General features: G+C 37.9%; 1 protein-coding gene and 1 non-coding gene across 2 annotated transcripts in view; both read right to left on the reverse strand.

Moving 5' to 3' along the window:
• Positions 1–23,685, reverse strand: part of MRPL13 (mitochondrial ribosomal protein L13) — a 38,358-nt gene that overhangs the window by 12,009 nt on the left and 2,664 nt on the right. The window contains exons 3-6 of the mRNA XM_065668880.1: positions 23,182–23,275; positions 20,232–20,292; positions 9,600–9,686; positions 9,151–9,272 (exon numbers count right to left, since the gene is read on the reverse strand). Of these exons, the coding sequence (XP_065524952.1) occupies positions 9,151–9,272; positions 9,600–9,686; positions 20,232–20,292; positions 23,182–23,275 (364 nt within the window). The remainder of the gene's footprint in view (positions 1–9,150; positions 9,273–9,599; positions 9,687–20,231; positions 20,293–23,181; positions 23,276–23,685) is intronic.
• LOC136009511 (U1 spliceosomal RNA) lies at positions 22,145–22,304 on the reverse strand. Its single transcript, XR_010610581.1, has one exon. It is a non-coding gene; the product is annotated as a U1 spliceosomal RNA (small nuclear RNA).

Raw genomic sequence — 23,685 nt, forward strand, 5'->3', positions numbered from 1 at the left:
ACCACTAATTTAGTTTCTATTCTTGCATATGAGATGAACAAATTTTAGCAGAAGGAGAAAGTAACTTTAGAACTTCCTTTTTGAGAGTCTCTTCAGACAGCTGAGGTGAAAGCGCCCAGTTCCCCTTTTATTAACTCTCTCACCTTCAACTCTGGTTTTAGATACAACCTAAGCTGCCCCCAGGTAAAGGATATGAGAATCAATAGCACTGGTGTGTTTCATGCATGCTAGAGAAAAGCCAGCAATTCACTGTAATAGGCTAAACAATCTAAACATGAATGTGTCAGATATTTAAGGTGATTAAGCTACTGACCCTTCTAGATTAGTGTTCAGTTGCTGCCTGTGATTAAAACCTAATGTATAGAGCAATTTTCTTCTCAAGTATCTGTGTGGCTTTTTGTCCACGGGAGTTTAGATTCAGATCTGGTAGCCTAAGATGTGAGACTTAACTACCTTCAAGTCTCCTGCTAAGAAAAATGCTACACAGAATCCTGATGTATTTTATGCCCTTACTATAAAGTTACCAGTGATAATTCCCAGATTTTAATGAGGGTTAATGATCTCCAGATAGTTACTGGAATTCCTACCAAGAACCTAAAAAGCCACAAAAAATGAACTTCCAGAGGGATTCCTCGGAGTGTACATTGGAGGAGAACTGGGCTGCAGGGGCTGGATAGTTTTCTCCTGGTTTATGCAGGGGTTTTTTGGGGGGGAAAAAGACTGGCTCCAGTCTTTCACACAAATTTGTGTTGGCCATCTCTTCTCTCAACACTGACACATGGCAGCTTGGATTTGTGAAGGACGAGCATTCATGCTGGAGGGGCAGTACTTATTCCTATTACAGAAACACCCCATAACCCAAGATAAGAACCAAACACTGCCACATAAGGCACAATACAAATACAACCAAACCCCCCAAAGTTGCACTCACACACTCTGCAACTATGCAGGAACTAAGAAAAAGGCTGAAGGAACATGCTTATTTCAGCGCAGAATTTTTAAGGACTTATGAATAAGTTTAAGATGGTCCTTATAAAAATAGCTCAAGACCTCATCATTTTCAGAGATCTTTATGGTTTTCTTTCTGAGAGTCTCCATATAGCTGGAGTTAACTACTCCTACAATTTTATCTGAAGAAATTAACAGACAAAAAAACTTCATTAAAAAAAACACCTGCCAGCATCTTGCAATTATAAAAGTACTGTTTATAACATCATTTCAGCCCCATAACCAGTATCTCTCTGGCATCTTCTTCAGTTCTGTTACTACTACATCCCAGAACTAATTTGGGTAACCAAGAATAGAAACTTACACTAGAAATACTAGAATTGTGCAAGACAAGATAACAAGCAGAAAGGGCAACTGCGACTGAGAGGATATCTTAATCCCAAAGACTTTCTATTTACCAGCACCTACAAATTTGTTTGCTAGGAACATCAGCTTCAAGTTGCCAGAGGTTGGCAGGGCTGGCTTTAAGGTACACAAAGCTATGGAAGAACTGGAAGTTACATTAGCACAGGATATGTATGAGGATTATCAGAGCCATCTGCGGTTCACAGGTGTCCAACATGCTTGTGTTTCATCACCTATACACTTTTCTTTGTGGCAACACTGTGATTCCCTGCTTTCAAAGCCACTGAGCATTGCTGATGAACTGCCAAGAATCTGTGTCCCATGCCATGGAGGGGACATGAAGTGTCAATACCGGGATCCTGCCCAGCCCAAGCTGCTCAGCCGAAACTGCATTACGGCATCAGACTAGGCTCTGCAGTGCCCTCCTTCCAGCAGGATGTGCAGATGGGTGCCAGAAATCGAGCAAGTTACTCAGAAAAAATAAACATTAAAAAGGCGCTTGGTTTTCTTAAACCAAATTTCAGCATTTACAATACATCAAGTTTTAGAAACATCAAAAGTGTTCAAGGGCTTTTTTCCCTGAAGGACAAGTAAGAGGCTGTCTGGCCAGAGGAGAGTTCCTATGAAGGCTGGCAGCAGAACAGCCACTCAGTATGCACAACCAGCACCAGCCCCAGTGTACTCCTGGAAATCAGACGGCTCTGCTTTCTTCAGGGAAACTCTCAGGAATGCATCCATCTAACTCGAACAACACAGACTGGCTGTTCTATATATATGGTAACATTCTTACTTAAATACTTCTTCAAAAACAATTTCCTGCCTTTAAAAAAGTCTAAAAACATACACACATATATATACCCAGACAGTTAAACAACTTTAAAACAGTATATAACAGGAAAATTTACACGAGTCTGACGTATCCTTGCTTTTATGGAACAGAATTGTTTGCTTAGTCATACATGACTGGCGAATTCTGTGATGACTTCTGTTTAAAACTCATTTAAAAGACATTCAACCTGAAACTTCAAACACACTTGAAATAATGGTTTCATTCATGGTAAGAAGCTATGAAATCAAACTCTGTAAAAGGAACTAGTTCTTGATCTATTTTTCCCCCTCTTAATGTGTCTGGAAAAGACATAATTTAACTTTCCTGTATCTACATGGTTTTCCACCACACTCATTTCAGACCTCTCCCACAAGGATCTAAGAGAGCAGCTCTGCACAACCTGGGAAGTCAATTGCTCCCAGGTAGGGGTAAAAGGAAAGAATGCTCAAAGAAAACCACTCTCACTGGAAATATTCTGACATTCAATTCTCTGCTTTCATGGAGCAGGATCTTGATGTCCTATCACCAACTGTGCTGTGGTGGAAGGAGGGGTGACAGGAAGGCTCTCTATTCTGGAAAACAAACCATTTGCTAGGTTTTCCACACGAGACGTGTGCTTTCCTTAAAAACCATTTCCACTTGGATATTGTATATTTGTCCATGGTGCGACAGGCTCCAATTACCAGCAAAACAGCCTTGAAAAAACCATCTGTAGCAAGACATTTTGACACAAAAATATAGGCAGACAGTCCAATAAGATCATTATCAGCACTGACCATGCTCTCTTCACATTACAAATGAAAACTACTTACATTATTACTTCAGATTACAGAGAAAAAGGCTCTTTTTCCTCCTAATACTAGTAACTTCTCATATAAATTCACTACTTTATATTCATGCCCTATTATCTGTCTTAAGAGATATTTTATATACAGGGAGGGTGCAAGTTTTAATATAAAATTTTAAAAGATTAATTATCTTGTTGTAATTGCGTGTACCTCTATAGCCTTGCATACTTTTAACCAAATACGCTTTTAATTTGATTTTTTCCATTAAAGGACACAGCTATTTGTAAAGGGCTAACATCAACTACATTATTTCTTTTTCATAGAAAGATGTGCCACAAAGAGTGTCTTTCTCTAACTCCCTTTTCTTTAAATCACTTTCAGAGGAATTTAATTCCCTTTTGAACCTCTACTCTTTGTTAAACAGAATTCCAGGCTCAGAATTCCAGGGAAGATAAATAATAACTAAAATCAAGTCACATAAGGCAGGAAGACTTATTAAAACCATCTGAAGAAAAGGAAAATTAAACAAATAAAAGTTTATAGTTTTTCTGCATCCTTCAATTTCTGGTTTATTGTCGGGACTCCTCTTTTGGAAGCTATCTATGGGTTCTTCAGAAGCTCACTAACCAAAGTACACAACAGTAAACACATAGTCCTTTCATACCCTGAATGAAGCACACAGAGGACAAGAAAAGGCTACTTATTTTAGTACTGTGTGCTCTTATCAGCGTAACAAACAATAGCCCAAAGGAAAGCCAAACAGGACTAACACTACTAGCAACATATGCACTGGGGTTTTTAAACAAAGTTTATTAAAATATTGATCTAGTTTAATATCTACATTTGTTCACTTTCATCACATATAAACAACCATAGAATAATTTGCATAAGAAGGCACCACACTCAAAATGGGACTAATTTCAGTATTACATGAGGTTGCTCAGGTACTCGTGCAGTTAAGTACTGAGCGTCTCCAAGGCTGGAGATTCCACAACCTCTCTGGAAGCTGGAAAAGAGTAAGATGATGAGGAACCCAAACAGAAAGCCAGTTTTGTGTTGTGAGATACAGATGGTTTCCTACAATATTTGGATTTCTGAGTAAGAACTCATGTTCCCTTTACAGTTCCTCTTCTAAAACAATTTTGGTGTCAGGTAGTTGGCTTTTTTTGGTACACCTCAAATAAAGAATCTCAGATTTATACAATGTCATTTTAACTGACTTAGCTCTGTTGAACAAAGCTGCCAGCATTTATTTCCTTTTTGGACTCATTTTTAAGAGAATATTTTTGATATACGCCTCTAAAAAGCTGACATCATTAAAGAATACATAAATATTTAAATCTTTGCTGCTTTTACAGTCTTTCAAAGGAATAATGCAAACACTACTTCTTCCATGGGCTCACACACACTGAAAAAGTTCAGAACACAGTCTATTACAGTTGGATATTCATACAGCCTTTCTATTAGTGCCTTTGAAGCAAAGCTGTTTCTTCTCAGACATTTAAGCTGGCACTTTAATCAGAACAGTGACCACTACCATTCACTTTAAGACCCTTTCACAGATTTCTGATTTTAATTTATCACATCAGAAAGTTATTTTGCCAAATTTGCTCAATTCTGTATCTTTTATTTCATAATTAATCCCTTCCCCACGTGGCACTTTGAGTGACAGAGAATCACAATAATACATTTATTCCCTCAGTCAGGAAAAGCATTAATATTTTTCCCATTAATTCAAATTGGAAACTCTTCCCAACATAAAAACTGCCAGACAAGTGAGCTGAAGGTTAAAGTAAAACTTATCTGACACTAATATTTCACAGCCACAATGGTCTGCTTGCAGGCCAGGACAAGAAGCTGAAATTACAACAGCAACGAACCCCGCGGCTACTGGAGATGGTAGATAACCAACCTCCATTCCTGATCCCTCTGCTAGGACTTACCAGTTCCTGAGAGCAGAAAAGAGGGTAGACTATAGTCCAACACAGCAAAGGTAGGGTAATATGCTCTTCTGCCTTTAAAAGTGGCTCTAACTAGCCTCTATAACTGGTATGGAGTAAAAAAGGCTGCATACAAATAGCGCCAAAAATCAATCTGGACTAGACAGCAGAGGAAAGAAATATAAAAAAGTGAATGCGTATTTTCTCTGTGCTTTGAATTCCTCTAGAGGAAATGGTTCCAAGGAATGATGGGAGGGGAATTCTAAAGTCAAATCTAGCTTCAAAAGTGTTCTTACTTGCAGATTTCCCCCAAGGATCAACATGTTCAAGTAGTCTTCTCAATGCTGACATGAAGCTATTAGGAAACTTAGTTTGACAGCAGTGACTGAATTAGATGGCATCAAGTTTACTTGTCTTCTGCCACACACACTACATGTCAACACAATTAAGGTGGCTCAGTGCTGAGGAGGTGAAGTCAAGCAAAACTATGGCAGTGTGTGGGGACAAAGAAGTATTTCAAAAGCTCTGACAGCATAACACCATTTCCTTTGACAAAAGGGACACTCCCAATTAGTTAAAGCTAAGTGCCAGCTTCCAATTCAATCAATTACTGTGTGAGAATCTTAATTAGTATTAGTACTAAAGACAATTATATGAGAGTATAACAAGGCATGAGAGGCTTATCAGCTTTAATCTAACATACCATAGAATTCTGATCATTGCTGCAAAGTCTAAAGTTTCTCCAGGGCTAATCCAATGAGATCTCATAGGAATGAGGAGATCTCAGCATTTGCAACTCCATTCAGTAGTGAGGATAAAACCAAACATAGCAATTTGTGTAACTGACATAGCTTAGAAAAAGACAAACCCAATCTACCTATTCCTACTCTGTAGAAGGCTTAAAGCATTACTGGACTTTGTTCCCTTTCTACACAGACTGTAATACTGAGGTGTGTCAGATTACAAAGAACTGATGCAGAGACTAGTATCTTCTAGGATCATGTAAGCACAACTGATTTTTTAATAAACTTTTGAAAATATTACACATATTCATGAGAATATAGGAGAAATACAACAAACCCCAAGTAATTTCCAAAATGCTGTCAGTAACCTTCCCATATTTTAGCACACAGGCCTAAATCAACCAACCTAAGTCAACATCAAGCAAGCACTATCAGAAAGGAGAACCAAGATACTGCTTTTTTTTTTTTTTTGTGCATGCAGAACACACTTTTAGGTGTTCCCCATATTCCACTCCCACATTTAGGTGTTCTCTAGGTGATATTTGATTTTTTCCAACCAAAATCCACATTAAATTTTAAATACAGAAAATGAGAAGAAAAGCACAAGTCAGTGCTGATCATCTGGAAGACTGGAGATCATACAGTATCTGCTTCATTCCCATAGCTCTTTGCCTTTCGCATTTAAAAGATCTGCCCTTCTAGATCCCATCAAAGTTCCATCATCTCAGTTGTAGATGCACAGAGAAAAAGTTCAAGAAACAAGATAAATATACAACAATATTTACAACTTCATGAGCCACGAGTCACATCTGGAGAACCATATTTAATAGCCCCTTGATGGCCATACACTTCCCTTTTCTGAATCCACCTAAAACTTCTACTCAGAACCTATACAGTTCTGAGACAAGATAGAGAAAACATCCAAAAAGACAAAATCAGAAGGGTGTGCATCTTTAGTAGTCATATGATACAGTCAACTCTCATGACATCACATCCTTCACCAAGCTCAATCACTAAAAGCTGAGGAAAAACATTTCACAAATGAAAGGTCTCATCCCGTCTCTCACATGCAAAATCAGTGCAACTCTGTATGATTACTTTGTGTGTGGATGTGCAAGGAAAAATAGACACTATGCATAAATATAGAGTTCTACACAGGTTTTTTCACTTAGGACTAGATAAACTTCACAGCCTAACTTTTTTCTGTTCTTACAAGGATTTGCAAGCAAAAGCCCACTAAGAGTAAGAACTTTCACTAAAAAATTACTTTGGTTTCAATTAAACATGTAAGAGAACAATGGAACATTACTCAAGTTTTCCCCTCAAAAGAATACAGATCCTATAAAGATATGTGAAATGGATACAGACATTTGTCCTACATATATTCCTGGGATTTATTTGTATTGGTCTGGGCTTAAGCAGTTAGAGCTGCTGGTCCATAAAAGGAATTATGAACTCTGCTTCTGAATCGCAAGAATCTTCTATTCAAATGTTCATTTACTTTACCTTATTACCAGTTTTCTTCTGGATAAATTACATCTTTTGTCCACATATCTCTGCTGCCTGATCCCCACTGCCTACAAAGGGCGAAGGCCCTTATTTGCATGTACCTTATGATGCAGAGAAAATACATGATGTAATTTAAAATGTTTAATTTACTTTAAAAAAACCCCAACAAAAAAACAACCCCTACATCTCCCTTTAAGATTAATCTGACCAAGCAAAAAGCATCACGCCCCTTTCAAAGGTATGCCAACAGTTTTGGCCATGCACTGAAAATTACTTGGTTTCTCTTTCCACAGACAGACCATTTAAAAATACTCTTCCGATGTGAATTTTCCCTTCTCTTCATTAAGCCTCCTCTCTTTGTTAAAGGCTTCCTTTGCTCGAAAGAGTGTTACTGGTTTAGCTGTTGTACAATGTTTTTTTTTCTACTGTACAGGCTTGCTACTATCTAGTCATGATTAGCTACAACTCTCAACCATGCACCCACTGCAGATCATTCTCTAATAGTGTTCTTCAATCAGCTGGACATGAAAATCTCTGCTGAACCTTTTAAACTGTCCTGTGAAAATAGGAAGTATTCAGTTCTGGCACTTTGAATTCCTGCGATTTGAACAAGACTTAGTGAAACACAAGAGGAACCACGTGAACATCAGAAAACGTATTTTTTACTGTGAGGTTGACTGAGCAGTGGCACAGGCTGCCCAGAAAGGTTGTAAAGCGTCCATCATTGGAGATATTAACAAACGGTCAATGCAACTAGCTCTAGATGGCCCTCCTTGAGCCAAGCGGTTGCATCAGATGACCTCCCAGAGGTCCTTTCCCACCTTAACCATTCCGTGATCATTCAGCTATCAAGATACCCCAGAGATCATACCTTAAGCAGAAAGCAGACTCATGAGAAATAAGCTACTACTACCACTTCAGCATCTGACCTCTTTCCATGTGCAGCTAACATGTGGTTAAGTGGAACTACTCAATAGGATGAGGTATCATTTGAGATTCATACCAAGTCTATTTTTTAGGATTAGTGTATAGTACTAGTGTAGGAGGGAGTGCACAGGAACACTTTTTTTTTTTTTTTAATAAGAGAAAGAGAAACAACCTTTTAAAAGCTACGACTAAAACAGAAGTACCAGTAACCTACCTAGAGATAACCATCAAGCTGGTCCTGGAGTTAGCTTATATACACACCTTTCCTCATCTCCCTACTTGTTACATTTCCTCTGAAATTTCATTAGAATAACCAGGAGAGGAGCAATCTTTCAAAATTAATCTCTGTTAACTATTGTAATGGGATCCTGAACCTAAACAGGACTCTCAAAATGAACACAAGAAAAAAGCATACTGGTATGAATCAGAAAACTCCCACAATGTAACACATTATTTTCACTACTGGGTTGACTCAATGCTGCCTGTGGTGGTATAAAGCAAACCACAAATACTCATTCATATGCCACACAACTATTGTGGAACTGATTTTGCGCATGGAAAAAAACCTATTTATCAAAATAAATATGTGGTATATTCCTTGCCAAACATCCACTCTCCAAGGTCTAATTTAACAGAATTCTTTCCTTTTCTCTGGAGAAAACCTGAAGGGTCCCCCACTTCCCCTCACAATAAGTCATTCCCTCACAGAGCTGCATGGTGTTTCCTTTGGTTATGGCTAACAGTTACATATTATAGAGCACAACTCAAAGTAATGAAGTGTTTTACTCATCTTTTACTAAACACACTTTGATGAAGTAGAGTTGAAAACATGTTTTTTAAGAAAAATTCTTCTCATTAAAAGAAAGGCCAGAAATACAAAAGCCTTAGCAACCACTCATTTTAATATGAGCATTCTTTGCTTTAATGATCTCCCCTCTCTCAAGAAAAAAAGATAACATAAAGAGAAAAAGCACTACTTTTTTCTAATTAATGATAATGTGAGAGCCTATATTGTATATATTCAGTCAAAGTGTCCTTTAAAAAAAATCTGAGATACTTACGGAGTCCAAACCCTTGGAAATGCAGCAATTTCTTCTGGTGTATATTCATCTAACCTCTTGGGGACTACACGTGGCTGAGGAATCTCTTGTAGAAGATTCTTCTCTATATCTTCTGGAATAACCTAAGGAAGGTGAGAACAGCCTTAGCTATCTCCCTGTTTTAAAAAAATAACACCACTTCCCCCCCAAATCCATACCAAAATCTGTCCACACTACTGCATTCTTCATGCTAAGTTTTGGACTAAATAGAGGCATGTCTTATATGTCATAATTTTGAGAAATAATAAAGACAAAAGCATCAACATTTCTGCTACATTTAAATACATAAATAAAAACCAGCTTGATTTTTCTTAATTTACATTCTTATGACAAGAGTTTTGCTATTGCTAACACTCCCTCTTCACCTCCAAATCACACAAGAATGAAAATATAACTGCACAACTACTCACATCTTCTGGGAACAGGTGCAGTCTCTGCATCATAGTTCTTCTCTGAAGGTTTTTTGGAAGCATTCTATAAACAGTGAGTTTAACAATCTGAGGAAAGATAACATGGTAACAAACAATCAGACAGGCCACAAATAACACAAAAAAGGTAAGCTGTGTTTCATTCTGTCTATTCCACAAGTAACTGAACCTGTTTTCAGTCAACTTCTTCCAAGCTGATGAACTCTAGCACCACATTCATAGGTGCTCTAGACTTCTGTTTTGGCAGAAGAAATACTAACTCTCCATCATCCAAACACTTTAACAGCCATACAGAAAATTTCAGCTCAGAAAGGTAAGAGCTGTATTTAGCATTGTGGATGACTGTATATGGTCAACTTTGAAAAGAACTGAGAAGCTTTTTTATATACAACAAAAACTGGATAGGCTCTAACAAATTTACCAAGTGTTCCCAGAAACTAGTTTAACATGTATTTGCTGGGTTTGACATTTCTACATAATTAATACATCCTATCTTAAGCAATGCTGACACACCAAAACACAGCATTGTGAACATATATATAATTTTTTCTCTCGTTGTTAGTTCCAGATGAACAATCTCATTTCTGAGCATCAGGAATGAATGGTATTTGTACATCTACACTAGATTATGCTTATTGAAAAGTAACAAAATTCAACAGGATTTCTCATGGAATCTAGTATAGATGCCTGTAATTTAAATACAAAACACATCATTATAGAGAACATCTGTAAATGTAAAACAAGGCATGCAACTGCAGGAGACAAAAAGGGGTTTATAAAGGACAGCAACGCATTTACGGGGAGACCTATGTGCAATCTGGTAAACAGGAGGTGTGCTCCATGCCACCCAGACATAAAGTAGCTCCACATCAGGAACTGCCCAGGCTTGCTTAGTGCAACCTTAAGCTGAAGTTGATAAGCCACACTGAAATGCAGTGCACTAAGTACAAACGAATCTCCCAGGCATCTGGGTGTTTTGAAAAAAGTATTAAGCAAACTTACTTCCTTTTATTAAATGAATTAAAGTAATTAAATTGAGATTTTAGAGACAATGACTAACACCAATTTCCCAGCTGCAACCACATTATTATGGTAGAATGATTAATTATTACAAGTGAAATTAATGGAAAGTGCAGGTTCTTAAGCTTGCAGGCATTTCTATTTGAATTCTGAAGTTAGCCAACACTCAAGCTAATTTGGCCCCAGTATTATTTTCATTTTGCCACGCAACAGACAGTAACATTGCCTTAGAATCCTCCTAAATATATATTAAAAGCCTTGAGAAACTCTGAAGTCATTTAGAGAAGCCTCAATGTCATGCACATTCTCAGATGTTACGCAGCCAGTACCACCACCAAACTCATGGACAAATATAATAAAAATACACATATATGTAGATAAAGTACATCAGGTTGGGCAGAGTAATCTAAAGTGTTGATACCTTCTCTAATAAAAAATAATAAGCAACTACTAAAAAAATAAGATGAAATTAATGCTTTTAGGGATAAACTGTAGCTTGCTTGTACAGCAAACTACAGTTTATTTAGTCACGTGCTTAGACAAAGAACCTAAGATGAAGACAGAAAATGAACTGTGACTGGTTTACTTCACTGGATACTGAAAATCAAGACAGACACTGTAACAATATAAGAAAATACATAGATATGAGCAGCAGCTCATGTGAACAGCCTTTTTGCCATTAATAATTTTCATGTCATATACTTATTTTCCTTTCTACCCAGTATTTTTCCTTATAGCCAATGAAAGATCAAATTAAATCACATATAAAATGACAGATCCAGATACTTCAAAACACATTGCCTAACTGTGGGGATATTTTTGTTTATCTAAAAATCACTTTTAACTTCATATTGTGATAGAACCACTGCTAATTCCTTAGATTAGTAAACTGTACATATACATGGTCAATATATGACCTATGAATTAATGATTTTACTCCAAGAAAAAGCAAGACTTTAAAATATTTTAATGAACATTGTTAAATGTTTTACTTCTTCAAACAGCTAATGTTTGTGTGTGACTTCTTATCTTTCTCTGCAGCATGTGGCACAGACATCTGTGGACACAAACCAGTGAGCTGGACAAACAGCTGGTCTATTCTGGTTGGGGATGCTTCTGCCTGGTAAACCCAACCTAATTTTTTTAGCCACACTACAAAGATAACAGTTCAGTTGTAAAAAATGAGCCTATTAAAAAGCCATACTGGAAAAGAATGACTGATTTATATGCTTAAGTTAAACAATGAAGAAATACTCTCAACGTTCTGTATTGTCACTGCAGAACTGACAACCTCAGGTCACAACAGACTAACATGAAAGCAGGACTTTGAGAATGATAAAGGACAATGAATGATTATAGATAATTATAACTTCAATACCCGTTTATATAGAGCAGTATGCTAAGTGCAATAAGCGTAATCCAAGGTATGTTTTGGTACATCTGCCAATCTCCATGCTGTTCAAGAATTCATTTGGCTTTCTGGACCCTCTCACACATGTAAGAAGTGCATTACCACGAGATCTGCAATAGAAAAATCACCCCCATATGAATCACAAACCATTTTTTACTGCCAGGCAGACCACAGAACCATAGAATGGTTTGGGCTGGAAGAGGCCTTAAAGATCATCTACTTCTGATCCCCTGCCATGGACAGGGACACCTTCCACTAGAGTAAGTTGTTCAAAGCCCCATCCAACCTGACCTTGAACACTTCCAGGGATGGGGCATCTACAGGTTCTCAGGACAACCCGTTCCTGTGTCTCACCACACTCACAGAAAATAATTTCTTCATAATATCTATTCTAAATCTACCCTTTTTCAGTTTAAAACCATTCCCCCTTGGTCTGTCACTATATGTCTTGGAAAAACAAAGTCTTAGTCCATCTTTCTTGTGAAGTCCCTTTTACACATTGAAAGGCCATAAAAAGGTGTTCCCAGAATGTTCTCTTCTCTAGGCTGAGCAACTTCCAACTCTCTCAGCCTTTCCTCATGTGGGAGGTGCTCCATCCCTCTGACTATTTTCATGGCCTTCCTCTGATTGGTTTCTGGGCTGTGAGCACACACTCCACCAGTTTCCCTAAGTCCTTCTCCACAGGGTTGCTCCCAATCCTTTCATGCCCCAGCCTGTACTGATACTGGGGATTACCCAGACCCAGGTGCAGGACCTTGCGCTTGGCCTTGTTGAAATTCACAAGGTTTGCATGAGCCCAACTCTCAAGCCTGTCACAGTCCCTCTGGATGGCATTCCTTCCTTCTAGTGAATCCTCTAGTGAATCAACTCTATCACTCAACTTGGTGTTATTCACCAGCTTGCTGAGGGTGCGTTTGATCCCAGTCTCTATGTCACTGCTGAAGATATTAAATCCTTGCCTGATTGAGAACAGGAAACTGGACTTCACTGTTACAGTCTCTCCCATTCTGGAGCTTCAATGCAATTGAATGAACTCTCAGATGAAACAAACTGGTAACTTACTAAATAGACATTTCAAACAGCTGATTTTTTAATTATGTGTTTTTGTGGTTATCACAGAGCCTTTAATGGCTGAGCCACTTTAAAATATGGCCATCTATATGTGGAAAACAAGAGGAGCAATAATCTTGGGTTTGAGCATGCATGTTCTCCCTGACCCAGCAACACACAGTAGAGACAAAGAGGGAACAAAGCCTTGGTTTCTGCAAGTGATCACAATTTCCTTGCTGGAACAGTTGAAAGGCAGATGCCTGCCTCTCACTCCTCAAGCTCATTCATCTTGGTCAAGAAGAAAAAGAGAGAAAAATTAAAACAAACAAACAAACAAACAAAAAGGCACAAAGAGGTGGTGATAACCTACTGAGATTTGTAAAAAGCCAAGCAAGTGTATTACTAAGCAAACTGGAGTGTAGATTTAAAAGGTTGCACTGTTCTATACCTGCATTATTGATTTATTGCAAGGTTGTTAGTCCACCTACAGAACAGAAGGCCATACAGGGAGCTAGGACAGAGGAGGTAGTGCTGGAAAACCTCTTAACTTCCTTCATTGTAATTTCTGCCTCAAAGACTTCTACAAGCCAAAACAAATCCAAACCCCGCTCCTGGAAAGACCAAGTTTACAACCAGTTCGTTGCCCCAAATTCTGCCTAGAGCCAGAACTTCACTCTAACTGGTGCGATGACAAGCCAAAGAAGTTTGTAAAGTACAGGCTTAACTGACGTTTTAAGGACTGCTTTTGCAACCTGAGTAAGACTGTGTAACAGAAAAGGCAGATCCAACCAGCAATATTTACAGGGTGTTAAGTAAGGGCTCTCCTGTTACCTGAACATGCTCAAGTTTTACTAAAAATACATCAACCCTAAATTAAAAAGGTATGGAATTGCAAAAATAAGTTTGCTACTGAGCTCAAGCAAAACCCAAACCCAGCTTCAATGCTCCCTGAAAGCACACATCCAAACATGCTGTTCAAGCAACTAACACCACCACCTTTCTGCATGTTTGTAATAAAAGACAGTTCTCACTGTTTTCTATGTGATTATGCTTACTTTGAACTACTAGAATTGTAAAAGTTTAATTTTACATGAAAGGTATAAAACTCAGCTGATATCTGTGGAATTTCATGCTGGCAAAGAGGTCTCCCTACATACAGGTCTCTGCAACCTCAGTCTCAGTTTAAAACTAAGTTTATCCAGTTCTTTATGGATTCCAACTGCCTCCTCTCCCCTTTCCTTTACCTTTAGTACTAGCAACCTGAAAAATTCCATCATATCCTCACAAATACTTGCTCTTAAAGGCCATGACACTTTGACCATCAAGAAAATACATCCACCATCAGATGTATACAGCCATCAGAGCAATAATATTTAGGGATTTTTAAAGTACTGGAAAGCTGTTTGACCCAATTTCTTTTCAATTACAAAATTCCTATAGCTCTGGTTACAACTGTCACCTTGAATATTGCGAGTTGGCTAACTTCTATACTTAGAGCATAGACACACTCTTAATCACAGTTATATGACATTAGGTTTTTAGTTTCAATGTAAATGGCTTAATTAGGAGGAAAGGAATCTGAAGGCAGCTCTAGAAAAACTCTTGCCCTTTCAGTCCCGTACTACATGGTTTAACATTTTATGAGTACAAATAAATTAAAAATACATTTATTTGAAACACTGTGTGAGGCTTGAACATTTCAAGCTTTGTGATAGGCTTTGGCTCATGTGCAAGTTGCAGACTATGCCTGATGCAAGTTCTAAGAAAGATTCTTTGCCAGATATAACATACTTTAAAGAAGGAAATCAACATAGCAATACCACTCCTAGTCCTGAGAAGCACAAAATAATTGGCTGAATTTCCAGAGGAAAATCTACCCTAGCAGCTGAATGAAGTCCAATAATCACCAGGAAGCATCTTTAGAACATGGGAAGGACACAGAGTTCCAGAGAAAACAAAATGATTAATTACAGGGCATAAAAAACAAACCCTAAAAGAATTTCAGGAGATACATCAATTACTTGGAGATACAGCTTGATACTACATCTTCCTTCTACCAGTTCCTGGGTTTCTGCTCTGTACACGATACTGTTCTTCCCACCATATGTTACAAAAGCATACAAAGGACTTCACCTTTCTACCTCTGACAGTTGTACAAGTAGTACAGCAATAGTGAATTTAATTAGTACTGTCATAAGAATTATTTGGTCACAGACAAATTAAACTTCCAACGCATGCTATTTTGCTTTCCACTACTGTTCAGCAATTAAACTTAGAAGTTTATTGTGTTCTTTAATATAATAATTTGTCTCGCAAATTCAAATGAGAAATGGATTAAAACTTTTTTTAAACAAATAAGTACTTTTGTCTACTCCTAAGCAAAAGACCGAGCCAGCTCTAAGACTTATTTAGAGCACATGGAGGTTTAAAGATAACAGTATTCTATTACAGTATTCTTCTCCCTATGCCATGTTAAATTCTGTGTGCCTACTAATCCACACTTTGAAGTTTTGCTCTCCTTAATTAAAAATCTTTCTCTATAGTAATAGAATAAAAAGCTATTTTATCTGGTGTTTCAGTAATTGTCTTTTAGTGTGTACGTATTATTGTATCAACCGTCCCTTACTGACGAAAAGAAAATAGGCTTTCAAATACCAACAGCAATATTTAACTGTGTTTTCTGTCTGAGCTTTTCTTCAAAAGATCATTATTATGCAGATATAATGGCAAGTCTACACCCGAAAGCAGTTGCCAAAGAGCATTCAAAAGGAGACTTGGAACATTTTAAGCCCCTTAGTATCAGTGCCAGCAGCAGAACAGACCAGAACCCTGACGCCCCTAAGGCTTCCTCACTGCGCATTTCCACAGAGCTACCCTGCCTGGCTTAATAATCTTCCCTAGCAGGTACCATTCATTCTGAACAATTACTGTCCATTATTTCTTTGTCAGAGGCAATACAGCCTCTGAATACTGCAAAGGTCAATCCTCCCACTGAGCACTTGGTATTAGCCAAACATGATGTCCCCTTTTAATTTTTTTTTTTTGGGGGGGGGGGGGAGAAGAAACTGCCCCCCCCCCAAAAAAATAAAAACTAAGCCAAGTTTTGCTTACTTCTAAAATTAGAAATAGAGTAAGAAATTGACTGAAAACTTTGTCCTAATAGTATTACTACCTCTTTCTACAGATCGGATCTGTCAACATCTTTTGCAAGGATTTTAATTAGAAGCTGTAAGATTTTCCCAGATTTTTCCAAGTAATTTTTGCTCCCTCTCACATCTGTGATGTTTAAAAGTGCAGCTTTTAGTCTCCTTGTACCTAGTGCTTTGAAGCCCAATTTTGAAAGCGTTGGTCTCATGCCTATCAGCATTTTTCCAGCTAAACAAGACTGCTGCAAATTTCATTCAAGAAATCCCCAAACTTCTATGCATTCCAAGCACGCCATCTCAAAGAAAAGGTTTACCTGTTTCCTTTCTTTTCGAAAGGCTTTCTTGTCAAGGAAAACACAGCAAACCTTTCCAACATATTTTTCTTAGCAACCTACAATGGAAATTACTATTGTCTCCTAATATGTATCCTAAGGGAATAGTAATATCATACAGAGTATTAGCATTGTATTAACCTGAAGAACAGAGGTGGTGTTTTGAACTACAGCAATAAACTGTTATGCTGCACCTAAAGAAGATACTAAATACTCTTGTCTATGGATGGTCCAAGAATTTACACTAAATCTAAGTAAGAGACAAAAAAAGGCTGAAATGTGAAGAAAATATTTTTTTTTTCTTTCTTCAATGAACATTTCCTAAAGTAGCCTGGCCAAGTTCAATAGACAAGAGCAGACAACTGAAAATATTACAACAGACACTGAAAATACTACAGATTCACAGACACTCCTCCCCCCATGCCTCCCAAAGGCACTCGAAGGTGCTAAAGGTAAAAATATGAGAACTATTAACTTTTGTTATCTTTTCAGCACACTGTAATTTCAACTCTTCCATAAAATATTTTTTTTCTGAAGTGCTGAAAAACTTGGCAGAATGAACACAGAACTAAGTTCTACACAAAACATCAAATGTGCAGACCTCCTTTTGTATTCACTGCCCCATATTAACTTAAAAGATACCTGGAAGTGGAAAAAATATAGTAATCCTTTGTGAATCTCAAACACCAAATTACATATCTAAGATTAAACATTTAGAATAGGCACAGGGTTTCTGTGTTTCAACAAAAAAAAAAGTCATGGCTTGGAAATGGTTGCCGTAAGAGGCTCTCAAGACCAGTCTGGATAAGCTCTCAGCAGCCTCATCTCACCTAATAGCTGACATTGCTATGAGTAGGAGGTTAGACTAGAGATCTCCCAAGGTTCTCTCTAACCTGAATTATCCTATGGTCCTATGAAAAAATGCACGTGCATATTCAAAATTCAGCACAAATCCTTCTGATGCACTACTACCCACAAGAAATATGAAAGGTCCAAAGTTGAGAAGATAGCTATAATGATGTTGACCTCTGTTAAGTGAGAATATCAGATCAACCATCCCTATCTTGGTACTTTATGAAGGAACTAGAAATGATCAAGGATGATAGTGCAGTAAATGTGCCTAAATTCTGACAAACATACTTATGAATTTCAGTCCCCAGTGTAAGCATAAATCATATCACTTTGCACCAAATTACTCATTATAACCTTTTTAATTAGCTATTAGCTGTGTACCAGTTTTTCCTAAATCCAGTATCTCTGTATACTAGAAACAATGTTTAAACGGCAATGGAAAATTAGTTATCATGGGGAATTTGTATGTTTGAAGTCAGACATGTAAGTAAAAACAGCACTAGGCAATGCTGCAGTCCTATTATATACACACACACAGAATAATACGAGCTTTACTCTACCTCTTACACAAACTGAAAATATCACATCCATTGCTAAACCTCTGTGTAACACCATGCAAGTTTACAAGGTGTTCTATCAACATCCTTTTCCTTGGAAGTAATCTCTTCCATTATTTTTATGCATTAATTTCTGTAACAGCACTATTTCCAAAAATAATGACTCATTTAATGAACTAGCAGGAGACAACAGGAGCAAGGGCAGAGAAAAAGTATTAGCCGCCAGGATGAAAACAAGGCCTTACAGAATGAAGCCTTTGATTCCATAGAAAGATAGTCTACTTCTTAAAATCTGCCTATTTCCACTGGCTTCACAAGAATTTACAAGAATTTAACAAGACTTTTCAATTCAAGATAGTGATTTATGAAAGCCTCCACAGTAACTATGCATCACTTAGCTCATATTTTGAAGATCCAAATGTTACTTAGGCTAGGCATTGTTCTCTTTACAGTAATCCTTTTTCAGGTTTTAATAGCTAGTTCTAAATACAAACCATAAAATAAAATACCATCTTAATGTCCATCTTTGTTATATCCCAACGTATTTCACACCAAAAAATTACAAAAAATTCATATGGCAAATAAATAATTCTTACCCAAAAATCACTTGCAAGTCAAAACCTACACAGCCACACATATAAAATACATCATGAATAACTGCCATCCACTCCTATTAATATGACAAGAATATGTATGAGAGATCTTCAGCAAAGGGACATCTGAACGCTTCACTTGAATAGAATGAAAGAGTTAACTGCTTGAGAGCTCTCCACAATTATGTCAGAAAGAAGTCTCCCTGAATCAGACCAAGCCCTGAGCCACATCACCATTAGCTGAGCCTCCGTCCAACATGCTATAGTTATTGGCCATGCATATAACCCTCCTCTGTTTGCACAGAAATTCATCTATGAGTCTGGCAAGCAAAGAGGTATTTCAGAATGAATGCCAGAAGGTAATTTATAAAACATCCAAGTCTTAGGCCCTAACAAACAAGTTGTCCTATACTGCCGCCCAGTGCACAGTGTCTGCCTGAAGCTCAAATGAAAAAGGTCAACGAATCCACTTTAGACATGGAAATATCAATAATCCCCAAAGGAATTACAACTATCTTAGAGGCTGTTCTCAAAAGCATTTAAGTTTCAAAAAATTCTAGACAGAAAATAATATTGAAGTGTGGGATTTAATTTCACTTTAAATGAGGAATTTGCAAAAGTAAAACCAAAAACCAGACAAATTCATATGGCAGGCTGGTTTTTATTGAGTACAATGTCTTGTATAAGAGAGTCTTGGGACAAACCAGGAGTTATAAATCATAGATGAAAAAAAAAAAAAATCATTATCAAACCCCAGGAATTTTACAGCAGATAGAATTTATTTCTGTGAGAAAGAAGCAGCATTTTTCTATTTTATATATAAGGTGACCCAAGCTAAACCCTTTAAGAGTCAAAAATACACATAAATGTGTTATTCTTCTGTGGGCCTCGTACCATGTTCTGAAACACCAGTATTTAGCAAACTCATTCCTCCAATCCTGACCACTCAAACTCCTAGTAAAACTTCCTAACTGCATAACATCCCAAAATGTTTGTATCTAATACTCCATTTTGTTAATCAGTAACAAACACATCAACACTGATGTTCAGAATTTACAATAGTCTAATACACACATTTAGTAAAGATGCTTAATTTCAGCGTAATCACCATTTCCAATTCATTCACAGACCATGAACATAAACACACAGCATGAAAGAAAGAAAAGATGCTTCCTATAAAATAATCATTTAACAAAACCTAAAATTGAATTTTACTGGAAGAGACAGTTGTACGTGCTAACACTTTAAAGATTAGCATTATTCTTGCTGGCTCTTAAAAAAGTAGTAGGGTCAATAAGCTAAAGTACAACTTAGCTAAGTCTAACTTCAGGCGGTTGGCTTGTGAGAAAGGTCAGACCCCTGAAACTAAAAGCAAGTGAATCAGTCAAAAATGACTGAAGCAAATGAACTCGATTTGCTCATCTGGACAGCGTAGAAGAATCACAAAAATGCACAACCTACAGTCTAACCCTCAAAACATGCTGTTTACAAAAACACTGTTACAAGCCAAGCTTCTAAGAGCTGTTAGCAAAATGTGATTTAGCTTTAGATGCCCTAAAAGGTAAGCAATCCCTTTCCCTTTTGTTTAGAGGAATTGATTAAATGAAAACAAAACAGCTTTGCAAGTGAAAGGGAAGAAGGGGAAACACTTACAGCAGTTGGATCCTTTAAATGGAGTTGAGTTGCTGTCACTTGTTTGAAACCACCAGGATAGCTATAAAACCAGAACAAACATAAAAGCTTAAAGCTATATGCTCAAGCACATTGTTAAAACAAATATCACATCTTGAACAACAGTGCAATGGTATTGCAAGCCTTTAAAAAACGAAGCTGTTCTCACTACATTTAATTGGAAAGATTCTATCCTGTCAAGTATCCAAGCTTAACAACATTCATGCTTTCTTATTTACTCACTTGGATGATTAAAATGTCTGTGTTTCACAAGCAGGTGGATATGTTTTTAAAACTGCTTACGAAGTACACCATCATAGTTACAGAATACAGTGGGAATAAGATACATACAAGCTGGAAGTATTCCAAGATGATCAAGACTTGCAACCAGTCTGAGGCTGACATACTAAACAACCATTTTGGACAGTATTTATTATTTTCTTACTATTTTAAATAAATCTTAGCATGATTTAGCGTGTCTACAGTAATAAAACTTGACTTTTACTGCAATGCATCCATCTTTTTTAAGTCTATGAGATACGGTGAAGTTGAACTAATTCACACTTATGTATATACCTTAAATTAGGGATACAGTGCAAGAAATGACATGAATATCAAGCAAAGCTGGGTTTCATTTTGTTTAATTACAGTATTAGGTATCAACCTGAGGGAAATGAAAATAAACCCAACACCATGAGATCATGTCCTCTTCGGAAACTGCACAGATATGAGTATTAGTTTTAATTGTACAATTCTTTTCACTTACTCAAAACTTACCCACGACACTTAGAATCACAGAATTATAGAACAGTTACGGTTGGAAAGGACCTTCAGATCATCTAGTTCCAACCCCCTGCCATGGGCAAGGACACCTCACACTAAACCATCCCACCCAAGGCTCTGTCCAGCCTGGCCTTGAACACTGTCAGGGATGAAGCCTCCACAGCTTGCCTGGGCAACCCATTCCAGTGCCTCACCACTCTTACAGTGAAGAACTTCTTCCTTATATCCAACCAAAACTTCCCCTGTTTAAGTTTGAACAAATTACCCCTTGTCCTATCACTACAGTCCCTAATGAATAGTCCATTGCCAGCACCCCTATAGCCCCCCTTCAGATACTGGAAGGCTGCTATGAGGTCTCCACGCAGCCTCCTCTTCTCCAGGCTGAACAGCCCCAACTTCCTCAGCCTGTCTTCATACGGGAGGTGCTCCAGTCCACTGATCATCCTCGTGGCCCTCCTCTGGACTTGTTCCAACAGTTCCATGTCCTTTTTATTTTGAGGACACCAGAACTGCACACAATACTCCAGGTGAGGTCTCACAAGAGCAGAGTAGAGGGGCAGGATCACCTCCTTCGACCTGCTGGTCATGCTCCCCTTTTGATGCAGCCCAGGATACGGTAGGCTTTCTGGGCTGCGAGCACATAGTGAAGACAGTTCATGTTCGTTTTCTTATCAACCAATACCCCTGAGTCCTTCTCTGCAGGGCTGCTCTGAATCTCTTCTTTGCCCAACCTGTAGCTGTGCCTGGGATTGCTCCGACCCAGGTGTAGGACCTTGCACTTGGCATGGTTAAAAAAAACAAAACCAATAACCAAAAAAAAACGGACTGCCACGTGTAGCGCCTCACTTGGATGTGTCTGCAGTCTTGGAAGCTTGACTACCCTATGTTCTCCTACAACTGTACCTTGAGCTTGTCTGGAGGTTCTAGCAGGGGAGCGCAGCTACCGTATACCAGTGACCGATGAACGGTACCGCCTGTATCGGGGAAGGCCGTCCTCTTTGAGTGCACAGCTTTGGGAGGGACACATGCAGAGCAGGGAGGAAGGGGACACCCACCTAGCCAGTCAGATCAGCTGAATCAACCCTGGCAATCAATGGGGTGACAGATGTCACAGCCGGATCGCCCTAGTCCCCCCACTACCACAAATTATGCAGTCAAGTTTCCTGCATTTAGGGAAATTGCAGGGGTCAGCACACCTGGAGTGCAAGGGATGAGCCTCGCCCTGGGAAAACCACCGGCTTGATCATGGTGTCTCCCCTGCCAGGTAAGCATAAGTCTGTAAGCACTTACACAAAGTGCTTCAACTTCCATAGAAGTTTTGAGTGAAAATTTTTAAGGAGTCATAAGGGTGGGGGAGGAACAAAAAAAGTGTATTAATTTCCATCAACTGAACAAGAACTCAGCAATTCAGCAAAGGAATTTCATGCTTGAAACATTAATACTAGCAAAATTAGCTTTCTCAATGTGATTTATTCATCTCATGGCTGCATACATTTGACTTACAGATTCTTATCTAGTTGTCATCACTGTGAGCATCAAACTGATCACTGCCATACTGTCTGCAATGGGTTATTGCACTTCCATCTGTAAATACATTATGCCTCCCAAAAAAACATATTGTACACATATATATAGTACACATATATATCAGTATATCTTGAGAGCATTTTATTTCTTACTAGTTTTTTCAATTCATTTTTTTCCCCTCTGATTCAATAATCAATCTTGATATTTACTCTTAGGTAAATAGGTACTTGTAGAATAAAGTAATTGAAGTTGACAGCTGCATATATTTTAGATATAAGGTGTCAACAGGAATGTCTTCTACTGCTTAATAAACAGAATAATCCCCATCACTCCATCACTGGGTTCATGGCTTCACACAAAACAACCTGGCTCACCAAATCTGATCACTTACTCAATTACTCCACCTAGTTTAGATTATTTCCCTAACACACACTGGGTGGGGGGCAAAGAAAGAAAGAAAAAGATTTGCATCACTTTAAACATAACACAAGTAAACAAAACTCCAAACATGTAAGTAGGAATTCCCTTTTGAACCAATATGCTAAAAAAGGACTTTAACTATTAAGCAAATATGACATTAAATCAACCGCTAGCTTATTTGCGCATTGATTATGAAGCTTACCCACTATGTGATGAATACACTTTCTGTTCCCACTTGTTACCAGAGAAGGCAATGTGTCTTGTATTTATTATGACAACATGATCTCCACAGTCACCTACAATGCAGAAGTTAGTGGAAAGTATTAAGGGAACCATAGGGGCAATCAACCAAAATATCTACTAAGTGTGTGATATATACATAGTAACACATAAATAAGTTTATAACTTCAGCAATTCCTGTCATATAGTAAAAACACATACTTCAGGTACATGCATTTTTCCTCCTACATTTTAATTAGGATTAAATTGTAATTAAATGTATGTATTGTCAGCTGTTAGCTCACAAGACTGACAAACTACTTGCCAAATCTTTTATCAGAAACCAAGTCTTTGCAGCTGCTTCTAGATATTATAGACTAACACTGCGGCCTAAAGTTGTACCTAGGCCAGATGGGGTTTGCAGTACACTTCCACCTAGGCTAGTCATTTCCTTTGAGGATACAGGGAAGAGCATCAAATCCTACTC

The sequence above is a fragment of the Lathamus discolor genome, chromosome 2 (genome assembly GCF_037157495.1).
Source record: "Lathamus discolor isolate bLatDis1 chromosome 2, bLatDis1.hap1, whole genome shotgun sequence".
Lineage (NCBI taxonomy): Eukaryota > Metazoa > Chordata > Aves > Psittaciformes > Psittacidae > Lathamus > Lathamus discolor.